A 13,027-nucleotide genomic window follows, 5' to 3' on the forward strand; every position below is an offset into this window, starting at 1 on the left:
GATATCACTGATATGCTGTAGATGTAAATTCAGTGATACAAAGAACACATGAGGAATATCACATGTGTTATGAAAGCACCTCTTTTTACACATTCACAGTATGTGTCAATAGAAATATGCAAGATGACTCAGATAATATTTTTAAGGACACTATACCTGAACACACGTAGCATCACTTTTATGCTTTGGAATATTACATTCAGTCAGACCAATTTCTTGTTTTCTTGTATGGATTTTCTTCATTATTCCTAAATTGCAAGAAAAATTAAATGCTGTGACGGTTGATTGGAACCTTATTTCCTAAATTGATCTTGTTGATTTTCAAAGAATAAAATTTGAAAATATGTCCCAAAAAATTATTTTGATTTAAATAATAAGTACTTTTGACATATTTGGTTTTAACTTAACAAGGCTTTATTGATTGCATTTTATACTTCCAATTTAGACAAAATAATCTATAAAATAAAAATACAATTATTCTGGCACTACACTAGTGTGTATTAACTCTTAAAGAGATTCACATGCTTCTTACTACAAGTTTCACAGGGTGCTGCTGACTGTCATTCACTTGTTGACTATAGTAGTTCATCTTCACCCTTCTGTCTCACTAACTTGATGTGCCTGGTTCAGTCCCAGTATAGCTAACATCTGGTCCCTGCCGAAGAAAGAAGAGTAAGAACGTCTCTGTAAAAATACATGTGCACTGTTACCTCTTGCATCATAAACCTCTTCCTACTGACCCCATGTCGACCTCGCTCTTGCACTGCCATGTCCTGCACATATTTACTTCTTGCATCATTGTCTTGCCTCGTTGTCTTGCTTCGTTGTCTTGCATCATGGCTGCTCACCTTGACATCGTCGGTGTGAGCATGTGTTATTGGTTTTTGTCGATGCAGCATTCATCTGTCCATATAGTAGCACTGCAGTCGTTATTATTATGGCCACAATAAATTAATTGTTAGATTTCCATTAAAACACGAAATGTGAGGCACAGAGCATATATTTTTATATTTTGTTATTTTTAACAAACTGTTCAAGGCATCTCTGTACATTTCCGCCAATGGATGTGATTGATATGAAGCATGTTTGTTGGGATTATGTTAATTGTTTGTTTTATCAAGTAAAGAAAGAAGGTGGCACGTGTAGTGATTCCCTCGACTGTAGTTCTTAGGAAAGACTATAATGTGAAGGGGTAGTGAGGTAGGTGGGATGAAATTCTAATAATTAATGTATTATGGCCTGTAGCATGTTTTTAGTTTTGAGAGAGGGTCCTTTTCTACTATGAAGTAAGATTATCACTTTTAAATAATCGATATAGCCACCATGGTAGAACTGAAGAAACTGCTATCAAAATATTGAACAAACAATCACAATATGTTAGAATATCTATGGTATATAAGTAGAAAACTTCATACTTCAAGGGTGTAATTAATCATCTTTTTATGAATATCATAACAGTTAATGCTACCCGACATGTATTTGTCCTTGTTAAACAAAATACCGTATTTGATGTAATAAGCACCCAGGGCACTCTCAAAATTTGAAATAGGGGATAGGTGAGCTTCTGTACGTTTGGTAGTATGGTTATTGTTTATTGTTCATACCCAATTAAGTTCATTATAAATACACTTTTAATTATTTGGTACATAGCACTTCACTTCACTTAAACCAAACAAAACTCAACCACTTATACAAGGTCAAGCAAGCAACGACAGATGCACTTTCATAGTTATATAGACAAATAATATGCCATGCAGTGTTCGAAATAAGCACCTGCTGTGGGCCCATGGCAAGTAGATCTCATGACCTGTAGTTTCAAATTTGTATGAGTCCTGATGGCCTGCAGTAGATTTATGTTCCAATTATTTGTCACAAGAAGCTGCAGTTTTTAAAATGAGGGCCTGAAGAGTCTAGTCAGGGCCTGCAGTTTCTTAAGTCTGTGGGTTCTGATGGCGGCTAGGTGATATATTATATTCCAAACACTGATTCCATGCCTCCCAAACCACTTTGAAATTAAAAAAAGACATGTTTAAGACACCATAAATGTTTTCCAGGAGCCTTTTTTTCATAAGTCATGCTTATCAGGTTGCACTTATAACAGTAGATATCAAGAATCATGACAATACATTGCCCCAGTATCAAATACTCCAGGGGTTATTTGCACAGAATAATCTCAGTGTAGACATTAATATAGACAGCAATAGTTGTAGCTCGGATCACCCTATACATCTTGGGCAAGCTCAGTAGCCTAAAAAGTGAATTTGTGTTATATGATACATCGAGAATCTCCCTAAAATTAACTACACACCCAAAGGACATGTTTGCATGTTTGTTGTGTACACCTAGCATGCACATACTGACATCCTACAACAAATTGTATGTAATTCATCGGGAAATATTGTCTGTATTATATTGAACTTTTGTTATTCATCAAATAAATCAGAAAATGTAAACTACAGATTTTGCACCAAATTTCTTTCACATTTCATGTAAGTTTTATCCGGGGATAATGTTTTAACTGGTGTTCATTTTCTTTTATGTGATTTGTGTAGAGGCAAACATTCTCAATAAAAGGTGTGATAGAAACATGTAAACATATGATGGGCTGCTGCTAGGTTTGTGCAGATGGTGTGTTCCCCACATGCATGTGCGATAACCATCACCACCTGGGATATCAACAAGTGCTGTTATACATGTTGAAGTATCATGAATCATGAATACCAAAGATGTTTTTAAATGAATAAAGTCTGGATCAAGTAAATGATGGAATAAAAATTATATAGTATATATTTCAGACTAGTGGTTTAAAATATAACTGAAAATTGCTTTTAAGAATGTTCACACTGCAATGATGCTTAACAATGATACAGATATTCATACTCTGGGCAATTGGGTAACTTTGGGGGTAAGCTTTCATTTGTTACACTGAAAACTCTCAGCCCAGTTTGATGGATACAATATGTAAACCCCATTCATGGTATTCCCCATGTGACTTTCTTAAAGATACCTTTGGACTTTGATTCCTTCATGGGGTTGGGGCAGGCTACTGATGCCTTCGTTGGGGGGGATTGGGGTGGGGGGTGGCTAGTGGTCCCACATGAAAGCAACGTGAAGTCCATTTCTTGTGTCCAATCCATGAAAAAAGTCACTAAAAGTGGCATAAGACTTGCTTTCTCCTTTAAAACACAACTGACATTTTGATTTACTTACCATTAATAACATACTATTATTAAGCATCACTGCAGTCTGATATGGGAGTTTCCTACCCACCTCTACAACATGTCTCCCCTCCTGTAGGCCAACCAGTGCCAGTAAGACCTCACTGGACGGAGGGACGAGTTTGAACCTGAGTGAAGCAGCCTCACCTGTGCCCTCCACAGACCAGCTGACCCCCGGTGAAGAGCCAAGGAGATTCGACTCCACGGGGATGTTCCACTGGTGTCCAGACAGGCCGCTCGATGAAGTGGTTATTGTAAGCTTGGTTCTCATAGCTACGATTTGTTTCTAGACAGGTATTAATCATCTAGGATTCCAAACTAAGCTCTCTTCGCAGGCAGATTTGGAAAAATAGTGACTTTGTTCAAAATTGGATTTTTTTCACATTCTTACCTTTGCAAATTCTGAGGAATTCTGAAATTTGGGGAATTCAAAGTGGGAATTTTTGTTGTCATTTGCTGCAGACTGGGCGCTGAATATCGTCATCTAAGCAGGTCTAGATGAGTCCTTGTGTGTACTGCTGTACTTTTACAGTCCACATAGCAACCGATTCCTCCTAAAGTAACTTTCTCATAGAGGTTAATGCTGATTCTGCTATGACTTTCACAAGTCAGGGTGCACAACTATTACTGCGGCCATTTCTATACACCCAAACTGTATCTGTAAATTTGTAAACCAAAAATTTTAATTCAAAATAAAAGTTTGCGAAAGTTACGAACCTGTAAACAAATTGAATGAGTTAAAGTTAAAAACTGTCTCTGAAAATGCTTGAAACAAAAAGTTGACATGCTAGATGTTCACAAAAAATTGTGTAGTGAACAAACAAAAGATTATTCAGCTGCTCCTTTCGGAGGAAAAACTCGAAGCAGTCACCAAAACAATTTTCTACCTCAAACAAAAGGCTCAGGCCCCCTAGGAAAATTAAATGGCCAGTCTTGAACGTCTACTGAATTTAATGTCTTCAATTGCAGGACCGGAACCAGGCTTCAATGACGACAATGCACAGTCACGTGATCGTGTGCCTGTTTGCTGACCCACATTCACCTCTGATTGGTCTGCGCAATCTGGTGATGCCACTGCGTGCCAGCAACTTCCACTACCATGAACTGAAGCATGTTGTCATTGTCGGCGACCTCAAATATCTCGAAAGAGAGTGGAAGACATTGCAGAACTTCCCAAAGCTTTCCATATTGCATGTAAGTTTAAATAGTGGTGTGTATTATGTAAGCTGGTAAATTTTTCATACTATCATACTATTTTAATAGTATGTGTCTCTGTACATATATACTACTCCAAGGGGGGCACAGAGGGCCAGGTCATCTAAGGCGCTGTGATTTGCTGTGGCACGCCAGAAACCTATGATTGGTTCAAATCCCGGTTCACCCTGATTATGTTTCTAGGTTTGTCAGCACCATACCCTTGCTCGTGGGTTTCACCGAAGTGGTAAACGTCTGAGACCTGCATCACTTCGGGCTTTCCTCCCACATTAAGCTGACAAACCGCAATATAACTGGGATACTTTTAAAAGCGCCGTTAAACCCAACTCACTCACTGCTACTCCAAGGAAGTTAAGGACCAACCAGTTTGTTCATAGTAGTATTATAAATCTGTCATGCCTGATGACACCAGCTTCATAACACTGCACACATGGCAGCATATTCATATAGTTTGTAGAGGAACATATTAGAATCTGAATAATCATTTCTGTTTTTTCTCCCCAGGGATCGCCTCTCAACCGTGCCAACCTTCGAGCAGTCAACATTAACCTGTGTGATATGTGTGTTATCGTGTCTGCGAAGGATAAAAATATTGATGACCCCAACCTGGTGGACAAGGAGGCCATCTTGTGCTCACTGAACATCAAAGCCATGAACTTTGATGACAGTATCGGCCTCATCCAGTCCTCAGCCCCTACCAGTGCAGGTCAGTAGCCCCATTAAGTCCTTGCATCACCAGTGCAGGTCAGAAGCCACATACAGCACTTACCCCACTACTACAGGTCAGTAGCCTCATCCAGTCCTTGCCCCCACTACTACAGGTCAGTAGCCTCATCCAGCCCTTGCCCCCACTACTACAGGTCAGTAGCCTCATCCAGTCCTTGCCCCCACTACTACAGGTCAGTAGCCTCATCCAGCCCTTGCCCCCACTACTACAGGTCAGTAGCCTCATCCAGTCCTTGCCCCGACTACTACAGGTCAGTAGCTTCATCCAGTCCTTGCCCCCACCAGTGCACGTCAGTAGCCTCATCCAGCCCTTGCCCCACTACTACAGGTCAGTAGCCTCATCCAGCCCTTGCCCCACTACTACAGGTCAGTAGCCTCATCCAGTCCTTGCCCCCACTAGAGCAGGTCAGCAGCCTCATCCAGTCCTTGCCCCCACTAGAGCAGGTCAGTAGCCTCATCCAGTCCTTGCCCCCACTACTACAGGTCAGTAGCCTCATCCAGTCCTTGCCCCCACTACTACAGGTCAGTAGCCTCATCCAGCCCTTGCCCCCACTACTACAGGTCAGTAGCCTCATCCAGTCCTTGCCCCCACTACTACAGGTCAGTAGCCTCATCCAGCCCTTGCCCAACTACTACAGGTCAGTAGCCTCATCCAGCCCTTGTCCCCACTAGAGCAGGTCAGCAGCCTCATCCAGTCCTTGCCCCCACTAGAGCAGGTCAGCAGCCTCATCCAATCCTTGTCCCCACTAGAGCAGGTCAGCAGCCTCATCCAGTCCTTGCCCCCACTAGAGCAGGTCAGCAGCCTCATCCAGTCCTTGCCCCCACTAGAGCAGGTCAGTAGCCTCATCCAGTCCTTGCCCCCACTACTACAGGTCAGTAGCCTCATCCAGTCCTTGTCGCCACTAGAGCAGGTCAGCAGCCTCATCCAGTCCTTGCCCCCACTAGAGCAGGTCAGCAGCCTCATCCAGTCCTTGCCCCCACTACTACAGGTCAGTAGCCTCATCCAGCCCTTGCCCCCACTACTACAGGTCAGTAGCCTCATCCAGTCCTTGCCCCCACTAGAGCAGGTCAGTAGCCTCATCCAGTCCTTGCCCCTACCAGTGCAGGTCAGTAGCCTCATCCAGTCCTTGTCCCCACCAGTGCAGGTCAGTAGCCTCATCCAGCCCTTGCCCCCACTACTACAGGTCAGTAACCTAACCCATTCCTTGCCCCCACTAGAGCAAGTCAGTAACCTCACCCAGTCCTTGCCCCCACTAGAGCAGGTCAGTAGCCACATACAGCCCTTGACCTCACAAATGCAGGTCAGTAGGCTCATCCAGCCCTTGCCCCCACTACTACAGGTCAGTAACCTCACACAGCCCTTGCCCTCACTAGAGCAGGTCAGTAGCCTCATCCAGTCCTTGCCCTCACCAGTGCAGATCAGTAGCCTCATCCAGTCCTTGCCCTCACCAGTGCAGATCAGTAGCCTCATCCAGTCCTTGCCCTCACCAGTGCAGATCAGTAGCCTCATCCAGTCCTTGTCCCTACCAGTGCAGGTCAGTAGCCTCATCCAGTCCTTGTCCCCACCAGTGCAGGTCAGTAGCCTCATCCAGCCCTTGCCCCCACTACTACAGGTCAGTAACCTCATCCAGTCCTTGCCCCCACTAGAGCAGGTCAGTAGCCTCATCCAGTCCTTGCCGTCACCAGTGCAGGTCAGTAGCCTCATCCAGTCCTTGCCGTCACCAGTGCAGGTCAGTAGCCTCATCCAGTCCTTGCCCTCACCAGTGCAGGTCAGTAGGCTCATACAGCCCTTGCCCTCACTAGAGCAGGTCAGTAGCCTCATCCAGTCCTTGCCCTCACCAGTGCAGGTCAGTAGCCTCATCCAGTCCTTGCCCCCACTACTACAAGTCAGTAGCCTCATCCAGCCCTTGCCTCTATCAGTGTAGGTAAGTCATTTGTTTTGCTTGGTTTCCAGATCTTAGATTGAGAAAAAATAATAAAATCAGTTTCTTTACGCTGGAGACAGAGAAAATGGTTTTGAAAATAACACATAATCTCAAAATATTTGGTAGTTACTGAAATGACAAATGAAATAGCCTTGTGGGTTTTTTTAATACTTCAAAACAGAAACAACCAAGATTTGTAAGGACCAGAACCAGTAAGACCAGATGTAGTTGTTTCATTTGCAACAACTGACCCACTTTAACCTCAAGGCCCCTTGAAAACTGTTGAATGCATTTTATTTTTTATTTATTTCGATCATGCAACTGATAACTACAAAATCTGTAAACCTCCCCTGCAAGAACTGTCTGAACTGTATGGAAGAGCAGGAAGTGACGATGTTTTTCTTTCTCAGGGTTCTTACCTCCCGGGTTCTCCCCCATGGGCAGTCCGGCCAGTGTGTCAAGGCGAGGCTCGGTGTGTGGATCCAATGTACCACTTATCACCGAACTAGGTAAGTCACTCAACTCTCACACAGTGACGCCAGATGGCATCTTTAGTTGACGACACATGCTGAATAGACCTTGATGCCATTATGCTTCCTGTTGACACGTAAAGACAGTTATTTGCAAACTTCAAGAGAAGGCCTAAGTATATGCAAGTCCATGCCCCAAGATGATTTTCTTGCCATATGTTTGTACTGTCTTTGTCTACATCTCCAAAGAAATCAGATTGAGTGAAAGACTTTCTCGTGTACAAATGTAAGAAAGACACTTGGCTAACACCTCTAAAATCATATGATCATTTCATATCGCCATGCCAGGAACTACTGGTAATCTAAAACCAGCAGTCATGTTGTTTCAAGTCACTGTGCAGAGTTGTTTCCCTTAGCCATGCCAGGATCTGCTTGTTGTGAGTTCGGCTCCCAGATATGCCTCGATTAGTAATGTTGGTTTGCATCATACTCATGCTCATTTTCTTCAGCCTATATCCCTCTGCAATTTCTCCCACAAAAAGCTGCATATTCTTTTTCCAACCTGCCTACTGCATAGAAAATATGTATGCCAATGCTTACATATTTACGGACAGAATTGGTCTTCCAGTAATACATGATGCACTCTTAATGTGATAATTGTAGCATGATGTTCTTGGGAACTATTGCCCTAGACACAATAGTATACTATAAACTATCCTTAAAATCATAAGAAAAAATTTAACAGAAATGTTAAACCAACTCACACCTTTCCACAATGCAAAGATGAGATAAGGATATCTCAATATATATGGATGTCTTATAATGCTTGTTCATCTGTTCAGCCAATGACTCCAATGTCCAGTTTCTGGACCAAGATGACGACGATGACCCTGACACGGAGCTGTACATGACGCAGCCGTTCGCCTGTGGTACTGCCTTCGCCGTCAGTGTCCTGGACTCACTCATGAGCACAGTAAGTTCAGGAACCTTATTCTTCTTATCCTTGGTTCTCACCACCATACACAGGGGCCCAGCTGTCCAAAGCATCGCAATTTGCTGTGCAGAGTTGCATCCCTTGGGCATGCCAGCATCCTAAGATCGTGGGTTGAAATCCCTGCTTGCTCTGATTGTTTTTAGGTTTGTGAGAACTATACCTGTGCACATGGGTTTCACCAAAGACCTTCATCACTTTGGGTTTTCTTTCCATATCAAGCTGACATGCTGTGATATAACTAAAACCTCCTGTTAAAAGTGGTCATTGACCCAACTCACTCACTTATTCATGACATCAATGACCAACGTGATGTAAGTGCTGAGATTGATAAAACTCCAATACTTAAACATAGATGGTCATGGCACTACAATTGTTGTTTACCCATGAAGACCGGGATAGAATAGGTCTTCAGCAACCAATACTTGTCGTAAAAGGCGACTATGCTTGTTGTAAGAGGGATTGAATGGTCAGGCTTGCTGACTTGGTTGATGCATGTCATCGTATCCCAGTTGCATGGATCGATGCTCTTAATGTCAATCACTGGATTGTCTGGTCCAGACTCGATTATTTACAGACCGCCGTCATATAGCTGGAATATTGCTGAGTGCGGCGTTAAACAACAAACAAAAACAATTGGGTTTTTTCATGGTTATATTTAACATAAGTTCTCTTCACATGATGTTAATCTTTACTTGTTTATATTAAGACATTATTTTTTACTGAGATTGTCTTCATTACGAAAGCCCATATCATTTTTCTTTTTTTTTCTTGAAAGTTCAAGATAGCATGTTGAAATTTCAAGGTGATATGTTGAAATCTCAAGATAGCATGTTGAAAGTTCAAAATACAATTTGAAATTTCAAGTGCAATAACAATGTTAAAGCATTAATTGTATTATCTTCAATTTTCAAATTAGTGGCTTCAATTTTCAAGAAAGGAAAAAAGGGATGTGGCCCTAATAGGTCCTTTATACTGATTGACTTTATATTGTTAATTGAAAGACAAGTCAGCGGATGGTTCTCCTGTTTCAGAGTTATTTCAACGACAACGCACTGACATTGATTCGCACCCTCATCACAGGGGGCGCAACCCCCGAGCTGGAGCAGATTCTGGCTGAGGGGGCGGGGATGAAGGGGGGCTACTGCACCCCATCTGTTCTGGCCAACCGGGACCGGTGTAGAGTGGCGCAGATCTCGCTGTTTGATGGTCCACTGCAGCAGTTTGGGGTAGGTGTCAAGGTCATACCAGACTTGTCTGTAAGGTAAAACCTGATCTTTCTATAGACGCCATATATCCAGGTGGGCCATCAGGTAGCATTTACAATGCATGGTTGTGGTTTTCGGTGATGAAATAGAGACAGTATTGCTGTAGTAATGTTGTGATGTCACAGTCAATCATTGTGAGGTGACATTATAGTTTCTCATATCTTAGGTGATCATTGTTGATGTCATGTGATGTAAAAATTCATCATTGTTGATGTGATGTTAGATGGTGTTTTAATGAATTATTAGTGTCATGTGAAAGGTTGTGGATGAACTGACAACACTGATTTCTACTGGGCTTGGAGAAATCTTCTTTATGATTTCAGGAAGCAGGTAAATATGGGGACCTGTTCGTCCACGCGTTGCGGCACTTCGGTATCCTGTGTATTGGGCTGTACCGATTCCGAGATACAAGTGAGTCTGTGAAGAGTCCCTCATCAAAGCGGTATGTGATAGCAAACCCGCCTGAAGACTTCAAGCTGCTACCTACTGATCAGGTGGGTTGGAAAACACAAGTAGACAAGACTTACGCTAATGTTTACATTCTGCTGACCCCCAAAAAGTAAATAAATAAAAAGCATTTTGTTTTCTTACTGACTGACCAAGATGTTTTAACTAAAAAATCTTTAAAACAAGAAATATAAAGACTACTCCTATATATTATGGAATTATTATATCGTCTGGGGGCGGTCGGGTAGCTAGTGGTTAAAGCGTTTGCTCGTCACGCCGAAGACCCGGGTTCAATTCCCGACATGGGTAAAATGTGTGAAGCCCATTTCTGGTGTCCCCCGCCGTGATATTGCTGGAATATTGCTAAAATCGGCGTAAAATCATAGTCACTCACTCACTCATATCGTCTGGGTAGGTTGGAAAACACAATTAGACGAGACTTGAGGGAAGTTTCTGAGTGTGGGTTTTCATTTGTTAAGATGGAAATTTCTGATTCGAGGTGGCAGACAAATGAAGCTTAATCATTTTAGAAAGCTGACATCTCATTGGGCAATAAGCGTTCATTTTGAGTTCATGTGACAGCCCATGTAAGGTTGTTAGATCTTGATGTCAAGGGTATCAAATCGTAACAACAGACCAGGTTTTAATGAGATTGACACATATTCTAGAATTATAGTGGCCTTATTGAGCTACCATCCATCCACTGTGTAATTTCAATGATCATGTTTTTCAGGTCTATTGTCTTCAACCTTTCAACTTCAATGAAATCATGAAAAAAGCAAAAAAGAAAAGAAGGGCAGAGACTGATTCATAGCTGTTATCATGGTAACAGGAGGCAATATCAACACTCAAGCCAAGCCGTATTCCACAGACAAGATTTATAATACTCTTTCAATATGGTCATTGTCTTTCTTCACACTCAGTGATGGCAGTTTTTATATATGAATCGTTTACACCACCAAGTTGTTGCTATTTCTCAACGTTTAAGGTGTATTCTTCATTATCGAAGTGCCCAATACTCGTCAACAAATCCTGGCCTTAAATATAACGGTATGTTTAATCTATTTTAGTTCTTGCCACAAGTCAAAATGTTTTTATATAAATATAAAAAACATATACATAGAAGATTATATGTTTGGTTTTTAATGCCAGGAGATATGAAAATAATTTGAAAGTAATAAATATACCGAAAAGCAGAATTCCATAATTTATTTTACTACAGAAGTTAGTTTTATGTATTTTACATTTGAAATATAATATGACACAACTTTACAGCATATCCAAGTTATTTCTCTCAAACATATCGTGTTGACAATATGGAGTAAGCTCAAGCATGTCAAATAAGTACAATTTATTAAGTCAATGTTTATCAAACAATTTTTAAATAATTGAAAAAGTTTCAATACTGGGTACTTTTAGAATTATATCTATCGATATTTTTATGTTTTATATCGATACATGAGGAGGCACGTTGTATTGATACTTCATTACTTTGACTTCTCAATGACATCAGTGCTATTATTTCACGTGAAAATTGTGGTTTAGATAATCATGTTCAGACACTGCTGATTTGCACAATGATAATCTGTCATTGTAGTATCCCTGGTCCATTCTGTATTCATTCTGTATGAAATGCTTCTGTTCAAGTTAAAGAGATGTTCCACTCATCAATCAAAATTGTGATATGGACTTTACCTATATCCAGAGCTTGAATGCAACACATATGGCAACATGTTCAGTCTCATTAATATCAGATCTTAGTTCTCGCTATTGCTAAACAAAGATCTGAGGACATCCCATTACAGGTCACGTCAGAACAACCCTAATCGGACCAATCAAAGCGTTGCTTACCAGATCATGAAAGTGACAGTCGGAATGTGTTTTCTAATCATGCAACCTCAAAAACATTAACACGGGGTATTCCGAACGACAGTAACAGCCCATACAACTGATTCCGTCAAAGTTATCGTCTATCTCTCATTTGCATGGGACAAACATATGAACGGAGGAGGCATTGCACAGTATGTGGGAAACATTGCAATACAATCGCAACGATATATAAGAAATTCCGGAATGTTCGTTTGTTCAGTTTTCAAAATTTTAATCAAGAACTGTGTCAACATATTTTTCAAGTGTAGTCTGAAATGGAAGTCGGCAGGTTGAAACAAGTGCCATAAAGCTCGAGAAGCTGCTTTCTAATTGGCTGATGTTGACTTCTTGCTAGTCGTTTCAGTGAGAGGTCAAGGTTTGCGAAAGGCCGTTCTGACGTGACCCGTAATGGGATGTCCTCAGATCTTTGTTTAGCGGCAGCGAGAACTTAGATCTGATTTTAATGAGATTGCAACATGTAACTCTCAGCATATTCAGAACAAATGTGACATTTCACTCCTTTACTGGAGGCCGCCATTTTGAGCAAAGTTGTGATGTAGTGACCTATCACTCTCTTAAGACATTTTGGACAACAAAATGGTGACCTCCAGAAGAAAGCAAACAGGGGCACTTTTTGAATTTTGCTTTATCATGGCTTGTGTGCAAGATGTTTAGAGAATAAAGTCTACCATGTAGTACTGCTTGAAACAAATTTTCGTTCATATCAATTTGAAATATTGGTGGACTATCTCTTTAGTCTACACCATATGAAGACTAGGGTTGGCAGCAATGAATGTGATTTAAGTACCAACAGTAATTGTGGATTATTCTCAAATAATGCTATCATCACAATCAACGCAGTAAAAATCAATGTGAACTCTTAAACAAAAATAAATTA

General features: G+C 41.3%; 1 protein-coding gene across 12 annotated transcripts in view; it reads left to right on the forward strand.

Moving 5' to 3' along the window:
* The window catches only part of LOC124151768 (calcium-activated potassium channel slowpoke-like), a 135,223-nt gene extending 123,133 nt beyond the window's left edge, over nt 1-12,090 (forward strand). For 5 of the 12 annotated variants that reach the window (XM_048392161.1, XM_048392159.1, XM_048392165.1 and 2 more), the window contains 8 exons: nt 3,298-3,472; nt 4,188-4,412; nt 4,938-5,139; nt 7,495-7,593; nt 8,397-8,527; nt 9,580-9,774; nt 10,137-10,307; nt 10,994-12,089. In XM_048392161.1, coding sequence (XP_048248118.1) covers nt 3,298-3,472; nt 4,188-4,412; nt 4,938-5,139; nt 7,495-7,593; nt 8,397-8,527; nt 9,580-9,774; nt 10,137-10,307; nt 10,994-11,074 — 1,279 coding nt within the window. In that variant the 3' untranslated portion in view covers nt 11,075-12,089. Of the gene's footprint in view, nt 1-630; nt 673-3,297; nt 3,473-4,187; nt 4,413-4,937; nt 5,140-7,494; nt 7,594-8,396; nt 8,528-9,579; nt 9,775-10,136; nt 10,308-10,993 lie in introns of all 12 variants that reach the window. The other 7 variants (XM_048392158.1, XM_048392162.1, XM_048392163.1 and 4 more) reach the window with 3 other exon arrangements.
* Nucleotides 12,091-13,027: the final 937 nt, after the last annotated feature.

The sequence above is a fragment of the Haliotis rufescens genome, unplaced genomic scaffold (assembly GCF_023055435.1).
Source record: "Haliotis rufescens isolate VD_foot unplaced genomic scaffold, xgHalRufe1.0.p SCAF_11, whole genome shotgun sequence".
Taxonomy (NCBI): Eukaryota; Metazoa; Mollusca; class Gastropoda; order Lepetellida; family Haliotidae; genus Haliotis; species Haliotis rufescens.